The sequence below is a fragment of the Xenopus laevis genome, chromosome 3S, assembly GCF_017654675.1.
Source record: "Xenopus laevis strain J_2021 chromosome 3S, Xenopus_laevis_v10.1, whole genome shotgun sequence".
In the NCBI taxonomy this organism is placed as follows: Eukaryota; Metazoa; Chordata; class Amphibia; order Anura; family Pipidae; genus Xenopus; species Xenopus laevis.
This window is the reverse complement of record NC_054376.1, coordinates 80,128,392-80,143,012: the sequence shown is the minus strand read 5'-3', so window position 1 is coordinate 80,143,012 and position 14,621 is coordinate 80,128,392. Positions and strand designations below refer to the sequence as shown.

The following is a 14,621-nucleotide window of genomic DNA, read 5'->3' as shown; positions in this document are numbered from 1 at the left end:
ATGAAGTCGAAGTTTTTTTTAAAGATTAATTATCGAATGGTAATTAATTATCGATTTTTACTTCGAATCGTTCGAATCATTCGATTCGATCGAATTTGACCAATTCGATGGTCGAAATTAGAATATTTTTTGATTCGAACTATTCACTCGAGCTTAGTAAATCTGCCCCGTATTGAAATACATTCTGACTAGTGTAATATTAAATACATAAGGGCCTTTGGCAAAATTATAATTATTGCAATAAAAGTATTCAATTCACAGGTTAAGGTTTCTCACAATTTTATTACTTCATTGCTTTTCATTAGAATTGAAATTGCAATAACAGTACGTTTCTGTAATTTTAATTCATTCTTCTGCAGATACCATAGCAATTCATCATGCTGCCAGAAAACAGTGAAGCTATCATTGAAACTAGACATAATAATAATTATTCCTAGAGTGATTTCACTTTGGCAACAACAGTTCAGTTAACTTTTCTGAGATTGCTGGGAGAATTGGGAGAGTTAAGACAACCGTTACAGAAATTGACATGTCTAACAGCCAGATCCCTTGCTTGGGCTAAGAAAGCAGACTGATGGTAGTCTTGGGTATGAAAATAAACTATCTAGAAAACTTAAGACTGAAGAAATTGTCAGGAAGAACTAAGTAATATTTTGCTAACATATCTTGCACAGATGTAGACATGAGCATTTCAGAACATTATTGCTTATTGATTGGCTTTGAACAAAGATATTGTTTGGCTTTGTTTGTGATTTCCTTTAAAAAGTAACCCAATAAACAATATCCAAGGTGCAAAATACTTTTCTAGTGCAAACAATTTAAATAAAAAATGCATGTTATATGCTGAATGAAGCACAGTGTTTTTGAGCCTTCCTCAACCACATATTGAACCATATAGTGTTATCAATCAAATATTATATCCCCAACCAGCGCCCGCCTGCAAGACTCAGAGGTAGAGCTAAACATGGCAAATAGGGAAATTGAAGCTACTACAGCTTTGGACCTTGGGAAAATAATACAATTACAAGTGTACAACCACCATCCATTCCCCTTTGTTGTGACTGTTTTGCAAGGAACCATTATGCAGGGGGGTCTAATTATCTACCGTGCCAGGACCAAATATGGAAATGCATACGTTTCCCTGCTTGCCCTGTTTAGCTTAAGATAAAAACTTTAATTAGTCATGGTTCAAATAATAGGCAAAATTATGTTTAGCACAAACCCTGGTTAATGTATGTTGAATAAGGGGTTTGCTGCCCCTTTAATAATTAAGGCTTACTGCACTCCCTTATAGAACGCCCTCCCTCATTTCTATTTGTGGCATGTGCAAGAAAGGCATTACGCTGCTGCGCATGCTTCATGTGTTCCATGCTTCAGCCACATTTATAGGCACTTTGGTGTTGGAGAGGTGGAGTAGTTTATGAATATTCTTATCTGCAATTTGATGCATGTATCTTATAATGTAAACTCTGTTTAAGGCTTAATTTGCCTTTAAAATCAAATGTTATATCAGTTTATTTTCCATTTATCTTCTCTTCTCCTCAAAAAGTTAATTGTGCGCTCAGTACTTGCCTCAGCTGAGGTCATCTTCAATAATGTTAATAGTAGCAGTATTTATTTTTTGCTAGGGTGTAGTTCATATTGCATTTCAAGACCGTTCCTACTGGCATGCGTAGTTTTAAAAATAAAGAGAATAGAATAATAGCGGAAATTCACTAGCGACGGCTTCACTTACATCGCCACACTTCGCCAGGCAAAAATTCGCCAGGACAATGGTAATGCACTAAAATGCAAAGTTGCGTCCAGGGCGCCGAACGCTGGCGAAGTTTCACTAGTGTTAATTTGGCAAGCAAAGTGAAGTTGCGCTAGCGCTGGCTAATTTGCATACGGCGGGAAGTTAAATTTCAATGGACTTATATGTTGCAGCAAATACATTACACTACACAAGCCCAGGGAACCTTAATAAAAGAAAATAGAGTTGTTATATTGCCCTACACATGAGCCCAGTGTATAGTTTATGTGCCATATGTTAAGAAATGTAGGGGAGGAAGCCGGGTACCCTAAAAAAAATTACGATCTTTTGCAGCCTATCACCCTGAAAAACTGAAAAGTCGCCACCGTTTTTTTTGGGATATTTAAATTTTTTTTGAGGAACTCCTATCTATTGCACTTCGCCTGGTCTGAGGTGGCGAAGGCAAGTCTGGTGCAAGAGGTAACATTCATTAAAATCCACATCTTAGTTTGCGTAGTTACGTCCATTCGCCAGAGCGAAAATTCGTCTGCCATTAGAGTGCAAAGGTCTCCTTTGCTAGAGAATTTACGAAAGCGCCCGTTAGTAAATCGGTGAAGTCCCGAAATGACGTCATGCTGGCGAATTTTCACCAGCATTAGCCACTGTGTTTATGTAGGCAAATCCTTGCAGTCTGCAACCCTTTTAGAAGTCGCCCTGCTCCACATAGCATGTTAAGCATTAAATGATGTCTCTGGCAGGTTCCCCTCAATCATTGTTAGCTAAGGATATGAAAAGGTTCTCTAAAGGAAGACAAAAACATACAATATTTAACAATGTGTGCTATTTGTGTGTAATTATATTGTATAACTATTTTTAAATGTTATTTAGGATGAATATTAATATGAAAATGTGTCACATGATTTATGTATTACACAGTGGAGGAAGTTCCATTACTGCCTACGGAAAAAACCTAAATGCAGTTGCTTCACCTCGAATGGTAATTCGTTTGTCTAAACCTGAAGTAAGCTACAACATGGTGAGTTTTTTATATAATTATAAAGAATGCACAATTTGTAAATCAATGTAGTAAAATATCTGCTAAACCAGTTAGTATGGAACATTTTGAAGATTTAGGAGCATATCTGAAAATACTATTCCCAGCACAAGCCTAAAAACTAGTACAGGCTCTTCCAGGTACAAGTTACATGAGAATAATAATTAACCTTATTTTTTTATAAATATGCCCACAACTAATGCCTCCTATTATTTTTGGTTCAAAACTAATTTTCTCCAACCAAGCTTCTTCTGCTTTGATAATACATTATCCAACACGTTTGTGGTAGTCCACACCCCCTTTACTTTACAGGCCCCCCTTATTTATATTAACACCTATAACCAATGGTATTATGTTAATGGTTCATCACACTGATGTATGGTGCAGTAGTTAATTAGCTTTTTTGGGGAGGGGCAATAATTTGTAGTTGTCATACTGGACTCTGCTTTCTGCATTTGCCAAGTGGTCTATGTCTGTGCCAGTGATTACAGCTTTACTGGTGGGTTGGTTGGAAAGTTGTGTCAACCCATGAATCACAGAAAAGGTTAATTTCAAAGCTCTGCTTTGCCATTTGTAAAGTAGTAAAGAGCAAGTAGTAACAATAAGTTTTCATATTTTTGCTATACCGCAGCACTATAACAAGGTATCTGTTTAGCCACAAGGACGTTTAATAGTACCGCCCAGTTTAAAATGTCAGGATTTTCTAAAAAGGGCAATCTGGAAAATCTATTATTGATTGGAAGCAAGAGGGCAACTGGCATGTAAATAAAATCAAACTTTTATATTCTGTAGGGTTATAGCTAAAACAACAACTTATTCAATAATAAGGCGATAGCAATATAAACATGATATTAACATTATCCATTACAATACAAATAATACAATCAAAACTCAAGGCGCTACTTTGTGAGCAGTATTCTAATTGAGTAGCCAGATTAAATTACAGCATTTCCTCATTGTTCTGCAATCCAATATTTCTTGAAAACTAAAACCTTCATATTCTTCAATTGCTAAAACCAATTTGGAGCTTAAAATGTCATGTCAAATCACATAACAATAAGGTCACCACAAATGAGATTTCCCTGCCCTCACCGATCAGTCATATTGCATCACTTCTAAAGAGCATTATTAGATTTTTATCGTTTCATGAGAGGCTCTTCCTCACTGACCTGCCTGGAAAAATGTGTGGTCTGTAATTGTGAGCCAGTTCTGCGGAGTAGTCTCACAGAGACTTGCATCTACCACCATGATTCATTTAAAGGGCATCACTACTCTTCGGCAGCTAACAAGAGCAACAAGTTTAGCAATAATACTATTAGAGAAGATAACAAAATAAACCGTCAGTAAGAGTGTAACTTTCTCTGTAGTAGTAGCAGTAGCACAATGGGTCAGCTCAACTAAATTGCCAAACATTGAATCATTTTAACTGGTCTTAACAGTTAATGACAATGTTTTTGTTTTTTAGGTTTGTGAAATATGATTCCCTCATTTAAGTGGCAAATAAGCAATGCACAAAAGTAGGGAAGGAGAGATTTAATATTATTTTGTTATAGAACAGTTATAGAACACAAACATTTACTGCAGCACTGCAATAAAGGGGGTTGAATTTGTCAATGAAAACACTGACAAGTCTTAAAAATGGTTTCATATCCAGTTACTGACATAGTTAGTATTCATTGCCAGTATTGGGTATATTGAACTGGGGGACAAGCCATTCCACTAGAACCGTAGTTTATGATCCCACAACCCCTTTTTCACTAAAAACACAAACTCACATACACATGCACGCTACCATAAACACCACAAATAAGATGTAACGGACAACTAAAGCGTAAAAAAGGAAATACTTTATTTTGTATGTGGATCTTACTATAACAATCTAGAGGTTCATTAGTTCTATCAAAGTATCCAGGCCTACAGCAGCTTGCTATCTTTTGTGTGCCAGTGGCACTGCATATTCTCAATGTTCTCTATGCTGTCAATGATAATCCAAATTTAGGGGTCACACACAAATAACCAAAACATTCAAAGAAAGTAGCGATAACTAATCTATTTATCTATTAATAATTAGCTTTTTTAAAATGTTATATGTAGAATTGCACATACTGTATGTATACCTCCCAACTGTCCCGTTTTCAGTCCTGCTTTTGACAGCTCAACCCGCAGTCACAGGTTTGTACTGAAAAAGTCCCAATTTTTTCTGCACTGAACAGCTAAAAAAAAGATACAATGTTTCTAACTTAATTGGCTTTTTGGCAGAAAGCCCAGAACAGCCACAAGGTGCAGATACGATACTTTTTAACAATTTTGAGATAAGCAAATTAGTAGTTGTAACAATTTAGATAACAGGTCCCTTGGGAGAAGTTAGACTCACAGCTTAAAGGGCAATTCACCTTCCTTAGAAAAACTATAATAACTGAAAAAAAACACAGAAATATGTTCTAACTTTCATAACTTACCAAATTTTGTAAAATGACCATGGTAATTAAGGGGAGTGGACAAAAATAGGCATGGTAAAAAAACATTCGCCACGCTGCACACGGCAAATTTTTGTCCCTCTTTTTATTTTCAAAATGCTGGAAGGTATGCGTATGTCATGCATCAGTCAATAACCTCAGTTACCCAATAGTAGACCAATATATGCAGAAAATCAGAACAATATGGGAAGCTACCGAAAGGCATATGCAAAAACTGAGCTATTCACACTGCTAAAGAACTGTGGTGGTTCGGGCTGCTACAGAGGCCAAACATGTAGGTAGTAGCATGGCAGGACTATTTATTTGTTGAGCCTTATTTACATTTAGAGGTATAAAGTATCTTTGCAAACTAGTATTCTGTTTGTTTCCAAGAAAGAAAATATTCATATAACAATTTGTAATTCTGCCTGACTCTTCATATCTGAAATGAAGAAGTAACATTTGTGAATTGTGCGATAGCTGAAGACAAACATGAACTTGTAGCAGGTCAAAGTGTATATCTTCTGTAAGACAATTGTTTCCTCCTAAGAAACATCACATTTACAGCATAGCACCTGGAACAGCACCGACTGTCGATCAGTAAGCATACTTTGGGGGTGCTTAGCTATTGCTAACATATGTTGCTAATTGACTAAAATCAAAGCAAGTTTTGACTTTGCACTTGTTCCATTTTGTACATGGACTTTATGAACGTATCTAGTGGAATTAAACTGAGGCTCTCTGTGAATCATTTTCAGTATTTTATAAATATACTGTATCAGCCACGCTATTGCAATAAAATATCTCCATTTATCAAGGACCCTAGGTGATGGCAGACTAGTTATAAACAAGGCAGTCAAATTTAAGATGGAAGCTTCCCAGAAGAAATCTGGTTGCACATATTGCTGCTTTGGAGGCCCAGTCACAGGAGCAGCTAACTCATATGATTATGAATTCATTCCACTATGAATCACAGTCCATATATTAAACTTATTTTCTTTTTGAATTGCTAAATGTATATCTGTTAATGATATTACTCTTATTTACATACTCTTATTTATAATCAGACTGCCAGTTGTGGCATTAGAAGAAAGTTTGTAATTGTTAGCTTTCCTATGGAAAAATGTGCAGTAATAACTTAATATTCCACGACAAAGATCTAAGTAATGTGACTTGGACTGTTGTGAGTTATATACTGTATAAGTCATTTGGAAAGTCCTTTTGCATAATCCTTACAATATGTTTTCTTTCTCTTTTGGCAGTCCTGTATCCACAGATCTACTTCGGAGTTAATTTGCTGTTCAACTCCCTCCCTTAAAGAGTTGAATCTGGAGCCACCAATTACCACTCAAGTTTTTTTTATTCTAGATGGCGTCATATCTAATAACTTTGAATTAAGTTATGTGAATAATCCCGTTTTTGAGACTTTTGAAAAACCTGTTGTTTTTCCAATGGGAAATAAGAATATCCTCGAAATTAAGGTTAGTATTGATATAGTGAGTGTATTATCATTATAGTTTAATCAATTAATAAAGAGTTACAATGAAGGTTTTTTTTTTGTAAAAATCTAAATTTACTTTACACATTAAAAATGAATACATGCAGAGATGCTGCTCATGAGTGCAAATAGAACAGAGAAATTCTCAGGCACTGGCAAGATAATGGGCGAGGGCCTTCTGACAGATGTGTCTTAAAGGAATGCTGAAATTAAGAGACAAATTCCACATATAGGGTGTGATTGTAAAATTTTGATTTTAAATTGTGAATGTGATGATATAATAAAAGATGAGAAGTAGGTGAGGAGCACAAGGGGTGAGGTGAATATTTCGAGGTGAGGTGAAAGATGTAAGGCGGGGCAGAGATATATGGGTATATTTATCAAAGAGTGAAGTTAGAAATCACCACAATACCGCCTCTCTTCATTCATTTCTATGGGATTTTTAAAGGCGTATTTATCAAAGGGTGAAAGTGAAAGTTCATCCTTTGATAAATACTTAAGGTTTTTTTTTTATGCACAATAACTCACAAATTCAAGTTATAATTTCAAAAACTCAAATGTAAAACTTCAGCATCTAAAAGCTTGCGAGTTCATGTAGAAGCCAGCGGGAGTTGTCCGAGGCATAACTCAAGCCATTTTTTTAATTCAAGATTTTCAAGGTTTTTTTTGAGCTTGTAAATTAATGAATTCAATCAAGTTTTTTCTATTTTTTTTTTAAATAAGCAGACATTCCTGTTTTTTTTAATTGTGAGTTTATTCAAAGTAGAAAAAATCTCTTAAAGGAGAAGGAAACCCTGTAGGAAAAACCCCTGTACCCTCCACCCCATGTTTTTCTACAGGGTTTCCTTTCCTTTATTCTAGATGGCGTCATATCTAATAACTTTGAATTAAGTTATGTGAATAATCCCGTTTTTGAGACTTTTGAAAAACCTGTTGTTTTTCCAATGGGAAATAAGAATATCCTCGAAATTAAGGTTAGTATTGATATAGTGAGTGTATTATCATTATAGTTTAATCAATTAATAAAGAGTTACAATGAAGGTTTTTTTTTTGTAAAAATCTAAATTTACTTTACACATTAAAAATGAATACATGCAGAGATGCTGCTCATGAGTGCAAATAGAACAGAGAAATTCTCAGGCACTGGCAAGATAATGGGCGAGGGCCTTCTGACAGATGTGTCTTAAAGGAATGCTGAAATTAAGAGACAAATTCCACATATAGGGTGTGATTGTAAAATTTTGATTTTAAATTGTGAATGTGATGATATAATAAAAGATGAGAAGTAGGTGAGGAGCACAAGGGGTGAGGTGAATATTTCGAGGTGAGGTGAAAGATGTAAGGCGGGGCAGAGATATATGGGTATATTTATCAAAGAGTGAAGTTAGAAATCACCACAATACCGCCTCTCTTCATTCATTTCTATGGGATTTTTAAAGGCGTATTTATCAAAGGGTGAAAGTGAAAGTTCATCCTTTGATAAATACTTAAGGTTTTTTTTTTATGCACAATAACTCACAAATTCAAGTTATAATTTCAAAAACTCAAATGTAAAACTTCAGCATCTAAAAGCTTGCGAGTTCATGTAGAAGCCAGCGGGAGTTGTCCGAGGCATAACTCAAGCCATTTTTTTAATTCAAGATTTTCAAGGTTTTTTTTGAGCTTGTAAATTAATGAATTCAATCAAGTTTTTTCTATTTTTTTTTTAAATAAGCAGACATTCCTGTTTTTTTTAATTGTGAGTTTATTCAAAGTAGAAAAAATCTCTTAAAGGAGAAGGAAACCCTGTAGGAAAAACCCCTGTACCCTCCACCCCATGTTTTTCTACAGGGTTTCCTTTCCTTTATTCTAGATGGCGTCATATCTAATAACTTTGAATTAAGTTATGTGAATAATCCCGTTTTTGAGACTTTTGAAAAACCTGTTGTTTTTCCAATGGGAAATAAGAATATCCTCGAAATTAAGGTTAGTATTGATATAGTGAGTGTATTATCATTATAGTTTAATCAATTAATAAAGAGTTACAATGAAGGTTTTTTTTTTGTAAAAATCTAAATTTACTTTACACATTAAAAATGAATACATGCAGAGATGCTGCTCATGAGTGCAAATAGAACAGAGAAATTCTCAGGCACTGGCAAGATAATGGGCGAGGGCCTTCTGACAGATGTGTCTTAAAGGAATGCTGAAATTAAGAGACAAATTCCACATATAGGGTGTGATTGTAAAATTTTGATTTTAAATTGTGAATGTGATGATATAATAAAAGATGAGAAGTAGGTGAGGAGCACAAGGGGTGAGGTGAATATTTCGAGGTGAGGTGAAAGATGTAAGGCGGGGCAGAGATATATGGGTATATTTATCAAAGAGTGAAGTTAGAAATCACCACAATACCGCCTCTCTTCATTCATTTCTATGGGATTTTTAAAGGCGTATTTATCAAAGGGTGAAAGTGAAAGTTCATCCTTTGATAAATACTTAAGGTTTTTTTTTATGCACAATAACTCACAAATTCAAGTTATAATTTCAAAAACTCAAATGTAAAACTTCAGCATCTAAAAGCTTGCGAGTTCATGTAGAAGCCAGCGGGAGTTGTCCGAGGCATAACTCAAGCCATTTTTTTAATTCAAGATTTTCAAGGTTTTTTTTGAGCTTGTAAATTAATGAATTCAATCAAGTTTTTTCTATTTTTTTTTTAAATAAGCAGACATTCCTGTTTTTTTTAATTGTGAGTTTATTCAAAGTAGAAAAAATCTCTTAAAGGAGAAGGAAACCCTGTAGGAAAAACCCCTGTACCCTCCACCCCATGTTTTTCTACAGGGTTTCCTTTCCTTTATTCTAGATGGCGTCATATCTAATAACTTTGAATTAAGTTATGTGAATAATCCCGTTTTTGAGACTTTTGAAAAACCTGTTGTTTTTCCAATGGGAAATAAGAATATCCTCGAAATTAAGGTTAGTATTGATATAGTGAGTGTATTATCATTATAGTTTTAATCAATTAATAAAGAGTTACAATGAAGGTTTTTTTTTTGTAAAAATCTAAATTTACTTTACACATTAAAAATGAATACATGCAGAGATGCTGCTCATGAGTGCAAATAGAACAGAGAAATTCTCAGGCACTGGCAAGATAATGGGCGAGGGCCTTCTGACAGATGTGTCTTAAAGGAATGCTGAAATTAAGAGACAAATTCCACATATAGGGTGTGATTGTAAAATTTTGATTTTAAATTGTGAATGTGATGATATAATAAAAGATGAGAAGTAGGTGAGGAGCACAAGGGGTGAGGTGAATATTTCGAGGTGAGGTGAAAGATGTAAGGCGGGGCAGAGATATATGGGTATATTTATCAAAGAGTGAAGTTAGAAATCACCACAATACCGCCTCTCTTCATTCATTTCTATGGGATTTTTAAAGGCGTATTTATCAAAGGGTGAAAGTGAAAGTTCATCCTTTGATAAATACTTAAGGTTTTTTTTTTATGCACAATAACTCACAAATTCAAGTTATAATTTCAAAAACTCAAATGTAAAACTTCAGCATCTAAAAGCTTGCGAGTTCATGTAGAAGCCAGCGGGAGTTGTCCGAGGCATAACTCAAGCCATTTTTTTAATTCAAGATTTTCAAGGTTTTTTTTGAGCTTGTAAATTAATGAATTCAATCAAGTTTTTTCTATTTTTTTTTTAAATAAGCAGACATTCCTGTTTTTTTTAATTGTGAGTTTATTCAAAGTAGAAAAAATCTCTTAAAGGAGAAGGAAACCCTGTAGGAAAAACCCCTGTACCCTCCACCCCATGTTTTTCTACAGGGTTTCCTTTCCTTTAAACCTCACAAATTAGATTTTTGATAAATAAGGCCATTAAAGTTCAAGTAAATATTAACATCAGTGTGAAAGTATGACAGAGGGGATGCCTGTAGAAAATGTCATGTACATTTATGGGCCTATTTATTATGCTATGTAAAATGAAATTAGCCAAAAAAAGAAAAACGGTGTAAAAGCTGTGTAAAATAAATAGTGAATTCATAAAGGTGTGTTTTATTTTACGCCGTGCCATTGCCAGATTTTACATCATTATTCTACACTGCTCCAGACCTTTGTAAGGAAGTTCCACCTGAAGTTGCTCAAAGAAATGCCATGATTTTTTTGCAGTGCAAATTCACAGAGAAACCAGACTAAAGAAAAGACTTTTAATGTGAACTTAGTTGCACCAGACTTTAAGTTTGATCCCCCACACATAAGATGATAAAGCCTAGTCAGTATCATAATGTAAAACTGTTTAGGGAATTACTTGTGTATGTGTATATTATTGAACATTTCCCTTTTTAAATTAAAAACTGGGAAATTATATTTTGTTTTTTTTATCTAAATTCTATTCTGGGAATATACAGTACTTTGAAGAAAATTATATGTGCACAAAAAGTAAAGGATTAGCCAGTAGCAAAGTCCTACAAGCTCTTATTTATGTTTGAAATACATCAATAAACAGTGTCATTATTACAATGCAGGTGTTGTTAAGTCCACAGAACAAGCCATGTGTTAGAGGATCACACAAAGAGAACTCAGCTCTGTGGCCTACACATCGTGTGTTGTCATTATTTCAGCTGGAGCTGAGTGACACCCAATATCTAAGATTTCGTTTTTTCAGCTATAACCAAGATTACTATCCAGATGTGTATTTACAGTACTGAGGGACAAGAACATTGGGCTTAGTTATCATCCTAACAAGAAATGCTTTTGTGACTCTCAGAGGGATGTACATCCACTGTGTCTTGAACTTATTTTACTAAAGTATCTGAAAACTCTCCAATTTGAAAATGAGTCTCCATGGAATAAGATATTAATTTGGAACTGATAAGCCTTTCACACCTTTGTGCATATTCCCCCTATTTTATTAAGATAATAAAATGCAGCTTTCTTCAGCAGTAAAAAGAAATGAAACCGGCAAGAGAGACTTACAACCTAGAAAAGATTGTTTTATTTAAAACATTTAGGATTACCAAGTAGTTATTGCTAAATAAAGCATTTTTTGTGTAGGTTACCATCACCTTTTTATGTGTATTTGTTTTGTTCTTTTCATCCAGGGAGATCACATTGATTCTGAAGCAGTTAGAGGTGAAGTTCTGAAAGTTGGCAATAAGAGCTGTGAAATTATTCAATCTAAATCAGATTCTGTTTCCTGTTCAGTTCCCACAGACCTGTTTAAATCCAACAGCGAGTTAAAGATAGAGGTAAGATGCATGCTTTGAATCTTAGAGCAGCTTCATCAGATGACTTTTGTGCATACAACCATTTCAGTTGTCTTTGAAAGTTATTTTGCTTCTGTAAACAATAATTTGCATGCATCTTGTTAGCGTATTGGCAGCCAAGGCTCGGCATGCACTTATATAATAATTATTTTGCATTTCCTTGTTTGTTGAACAATCAGCTTGTAGGAGTTGATTGGATTTTTTAATAACATCTTCTCAAGACACTTCATGAATAATGAAGCTACACACCTGCTCTGCATTAGGAACGTTGACAATTTGCAATCCATTTAAAACAACAATTCTAATGACTTTGAGGAGCAGTACAAATCTGGAGCAATTATATATGACATTTTACCCTTGCTTTCAACAATCAGCGTGTGGCTCTACAGCTGTTTCTGAATTGCCAGTTCCAGTATCCTGACGGTAGACTGTAGGATCTGTCCAGTAGCTCTCTAGCAGTTAGAGAGGCATAGGTATAAAAACTAGAAAGTAAACAAAGTTCCGAGATAGTGATATGGATGCAGAACTCTGGCCCATGTCGCCAACAACAATTTCAATTTTCCAGATCCATCTGGGTTAGTTGTTTAGTAGATCATAATTTTGTTTTTGGGTGCTTAAGATATGATCATCACAAGGCTCTGTACAAGCAGGAATCTATGTGTCTGTCCACTGCTGAGTGTACTACTATCAGCTGAAAAAAAAGTGAATTGAGGCATAAATGTATCACATATGACAATACAAATCCTGGCAGAGCATAGTTATCCTAGATTCACCTGCTTTTCTGCCTGTGGCTTTGGGTCTGACCCTCAGCTACTCTTTTACCTTCAGGATTCAATATGCAATATGCCTGTCACATATGGCAAATCCCACCTCCAGGGGAGTAGCTGAATTTCTGTCTAGAAATGCTTTTCTTCCTATAACAACCACCTTGGGATTGGGCCTGGTCCTCATCTACTTGGGTGCCACCAGGACTTAATACACAAGAGTGCAGTGACTCCCACAGGGGCAGTCAAAGGATCCAAACTTACACTGCAGTGAAGGAGCCAGTAAGGACAGAGCTGGATAAAAAATAACCACAGTATCAAAATCAGGAACAAGTCAGGATCAAAACCAGGAAGTGAGCACAAGGGCAAGGACCAGTGAACAGCAGTACAAGGAAACAGAGCACCAATGAACAAGCAAGTTTGACCTATAATGGGCATTGCATGCAAAGCAGGGGGTTTTATAGCCAGACTGATGTTTAACACTAAGCACTTGTCGTCAGATTAACAGCAGCTGAAACAAGCTATGTTTACTTGAAAATGCAAGAATACAAAAGGGAATGGGCCTAGTTGTCACAGACTGGTTCGAATCCAGACAGTATGTTACAATATCCATATTCTCTGAAACAGGAAAGTAAGGTTGCAAACAAGGTAGTTAGAGTAAAGCTGGCCATAGACGCAAAGATCCGATCGTACGAATCAACGTACGATCGGACTTCCCCATCTCCCGACCCTCCACTAACCATTCAGATCAAAGTCTTTACCATTCCGATCAAATAAGAACAGATCACCCAATGTTCTGCCCCTGACAGCAATTGTACGATACTTATGTCTGACAACACTAGTGACAGTCTCCCACTGAAAATCGTACGATCGGCAATACACGCAGAGATATTATCGGCAGGCGACAGAAATTTTCTAACCTGTCCGATCGACCAAACGACCGATCTCCGACAGACGAGAAATGTCGGGACTCTCCACACATGGTCCGAAAATCGTACGAATCCACGATTCGTACGATCGGATCTTTGCGTCTATGGCCAGCTTTAGAGTGAAGAGACAGTCTCAGACTAACTGGACTGAAACAGACCAGTAGATGAGGCGCAGCATCATCAAAAATACACCTAGATACTCTGGAAGTGATAGGTCTTTACTGTAAAGAAGGAATCTTGCACTTGGATATATGCAATGAAGATCTCCTAAAAATGTGATTCTCCTGACATGTAATCCATTACAACAGCAGCAGAAACAAGAACAGATAAAGACCTTTTAGAATGACTGTAAATGACAGCATCACAACCATAGTTCAAAATATCCAGGAGCGACATATGCATCAATATGCTTGTATCAGGTTTACTTTACAAACAACTACAACAAAAAGTTTAGCTTTAGCCGATCTGATGGGGAGAAACCTGCACCTCCCACAATATGTCTGCTCCCTACTCCACCTAAGCAAGTGAAGGATTGGCAGAGGTGCTGGACAAAGTAATCAGGCATTTTGAAGTTTGCCATACAGACAAATTCAGCAAATGTGAAGTCAAAATTCCAGCTAAAGTTGGGTACCAGCAGGAACCAGGAGATAGAAGACAAATTATAAGTCAAGCCACAGGACAGTGACAGGAGACCAGTTGAATGTAAGGCTATGTAAGGTCATGCAGGAATACAAACAATCACAGAGAGGAATAAATCCTGGCATCCATTATAACCCTGAGTGTGTTTGCCTAGATGCAATGACATGTACACATGTGAAAGGAGGTGAATGCAGGACTATTAGTACCTGCTGCCTCTGTCCGTGCACAGCAGCAACCATGTTGGAGCAAGTGTGCAAGACAGCATGAGAACGGAGAAGCCAAGAGAAGCATGTTTCTG

The 14,621-nt window shown here is 35.9% G+C and overlaps 1 protein-coding gene across 1 annotated transcript in view; it reads left to right on the top strand.

Annotated features, from left to right (window-relative positions):
- Window positions 1-14,621, top strand: part of met.S (MET proto-oncogene, receptor tyrosine kinase S homeolog) — a 97,736-nt gene that overhangs the window by 63,211 nt on the left and 19,904 nt on the right. The window contains exons 10-12 of the mRNA XM_041588539.1: window positions 2,669-2,768; window positions 6,505-6,723; window positions 11,827-11,973. Of these exons, the coding sequence (XP_041444473.1) occupies window positions 2,669-2,768; window positions 6,505-6,723; window positions 11,827-11,973 (466 nt within the window). The remainder of the gene's footprint in view (window positions 1-2,668; window positions 2,769-6,504; window positions 6,724-11,826; window positions 11,974-14,621) is intronic.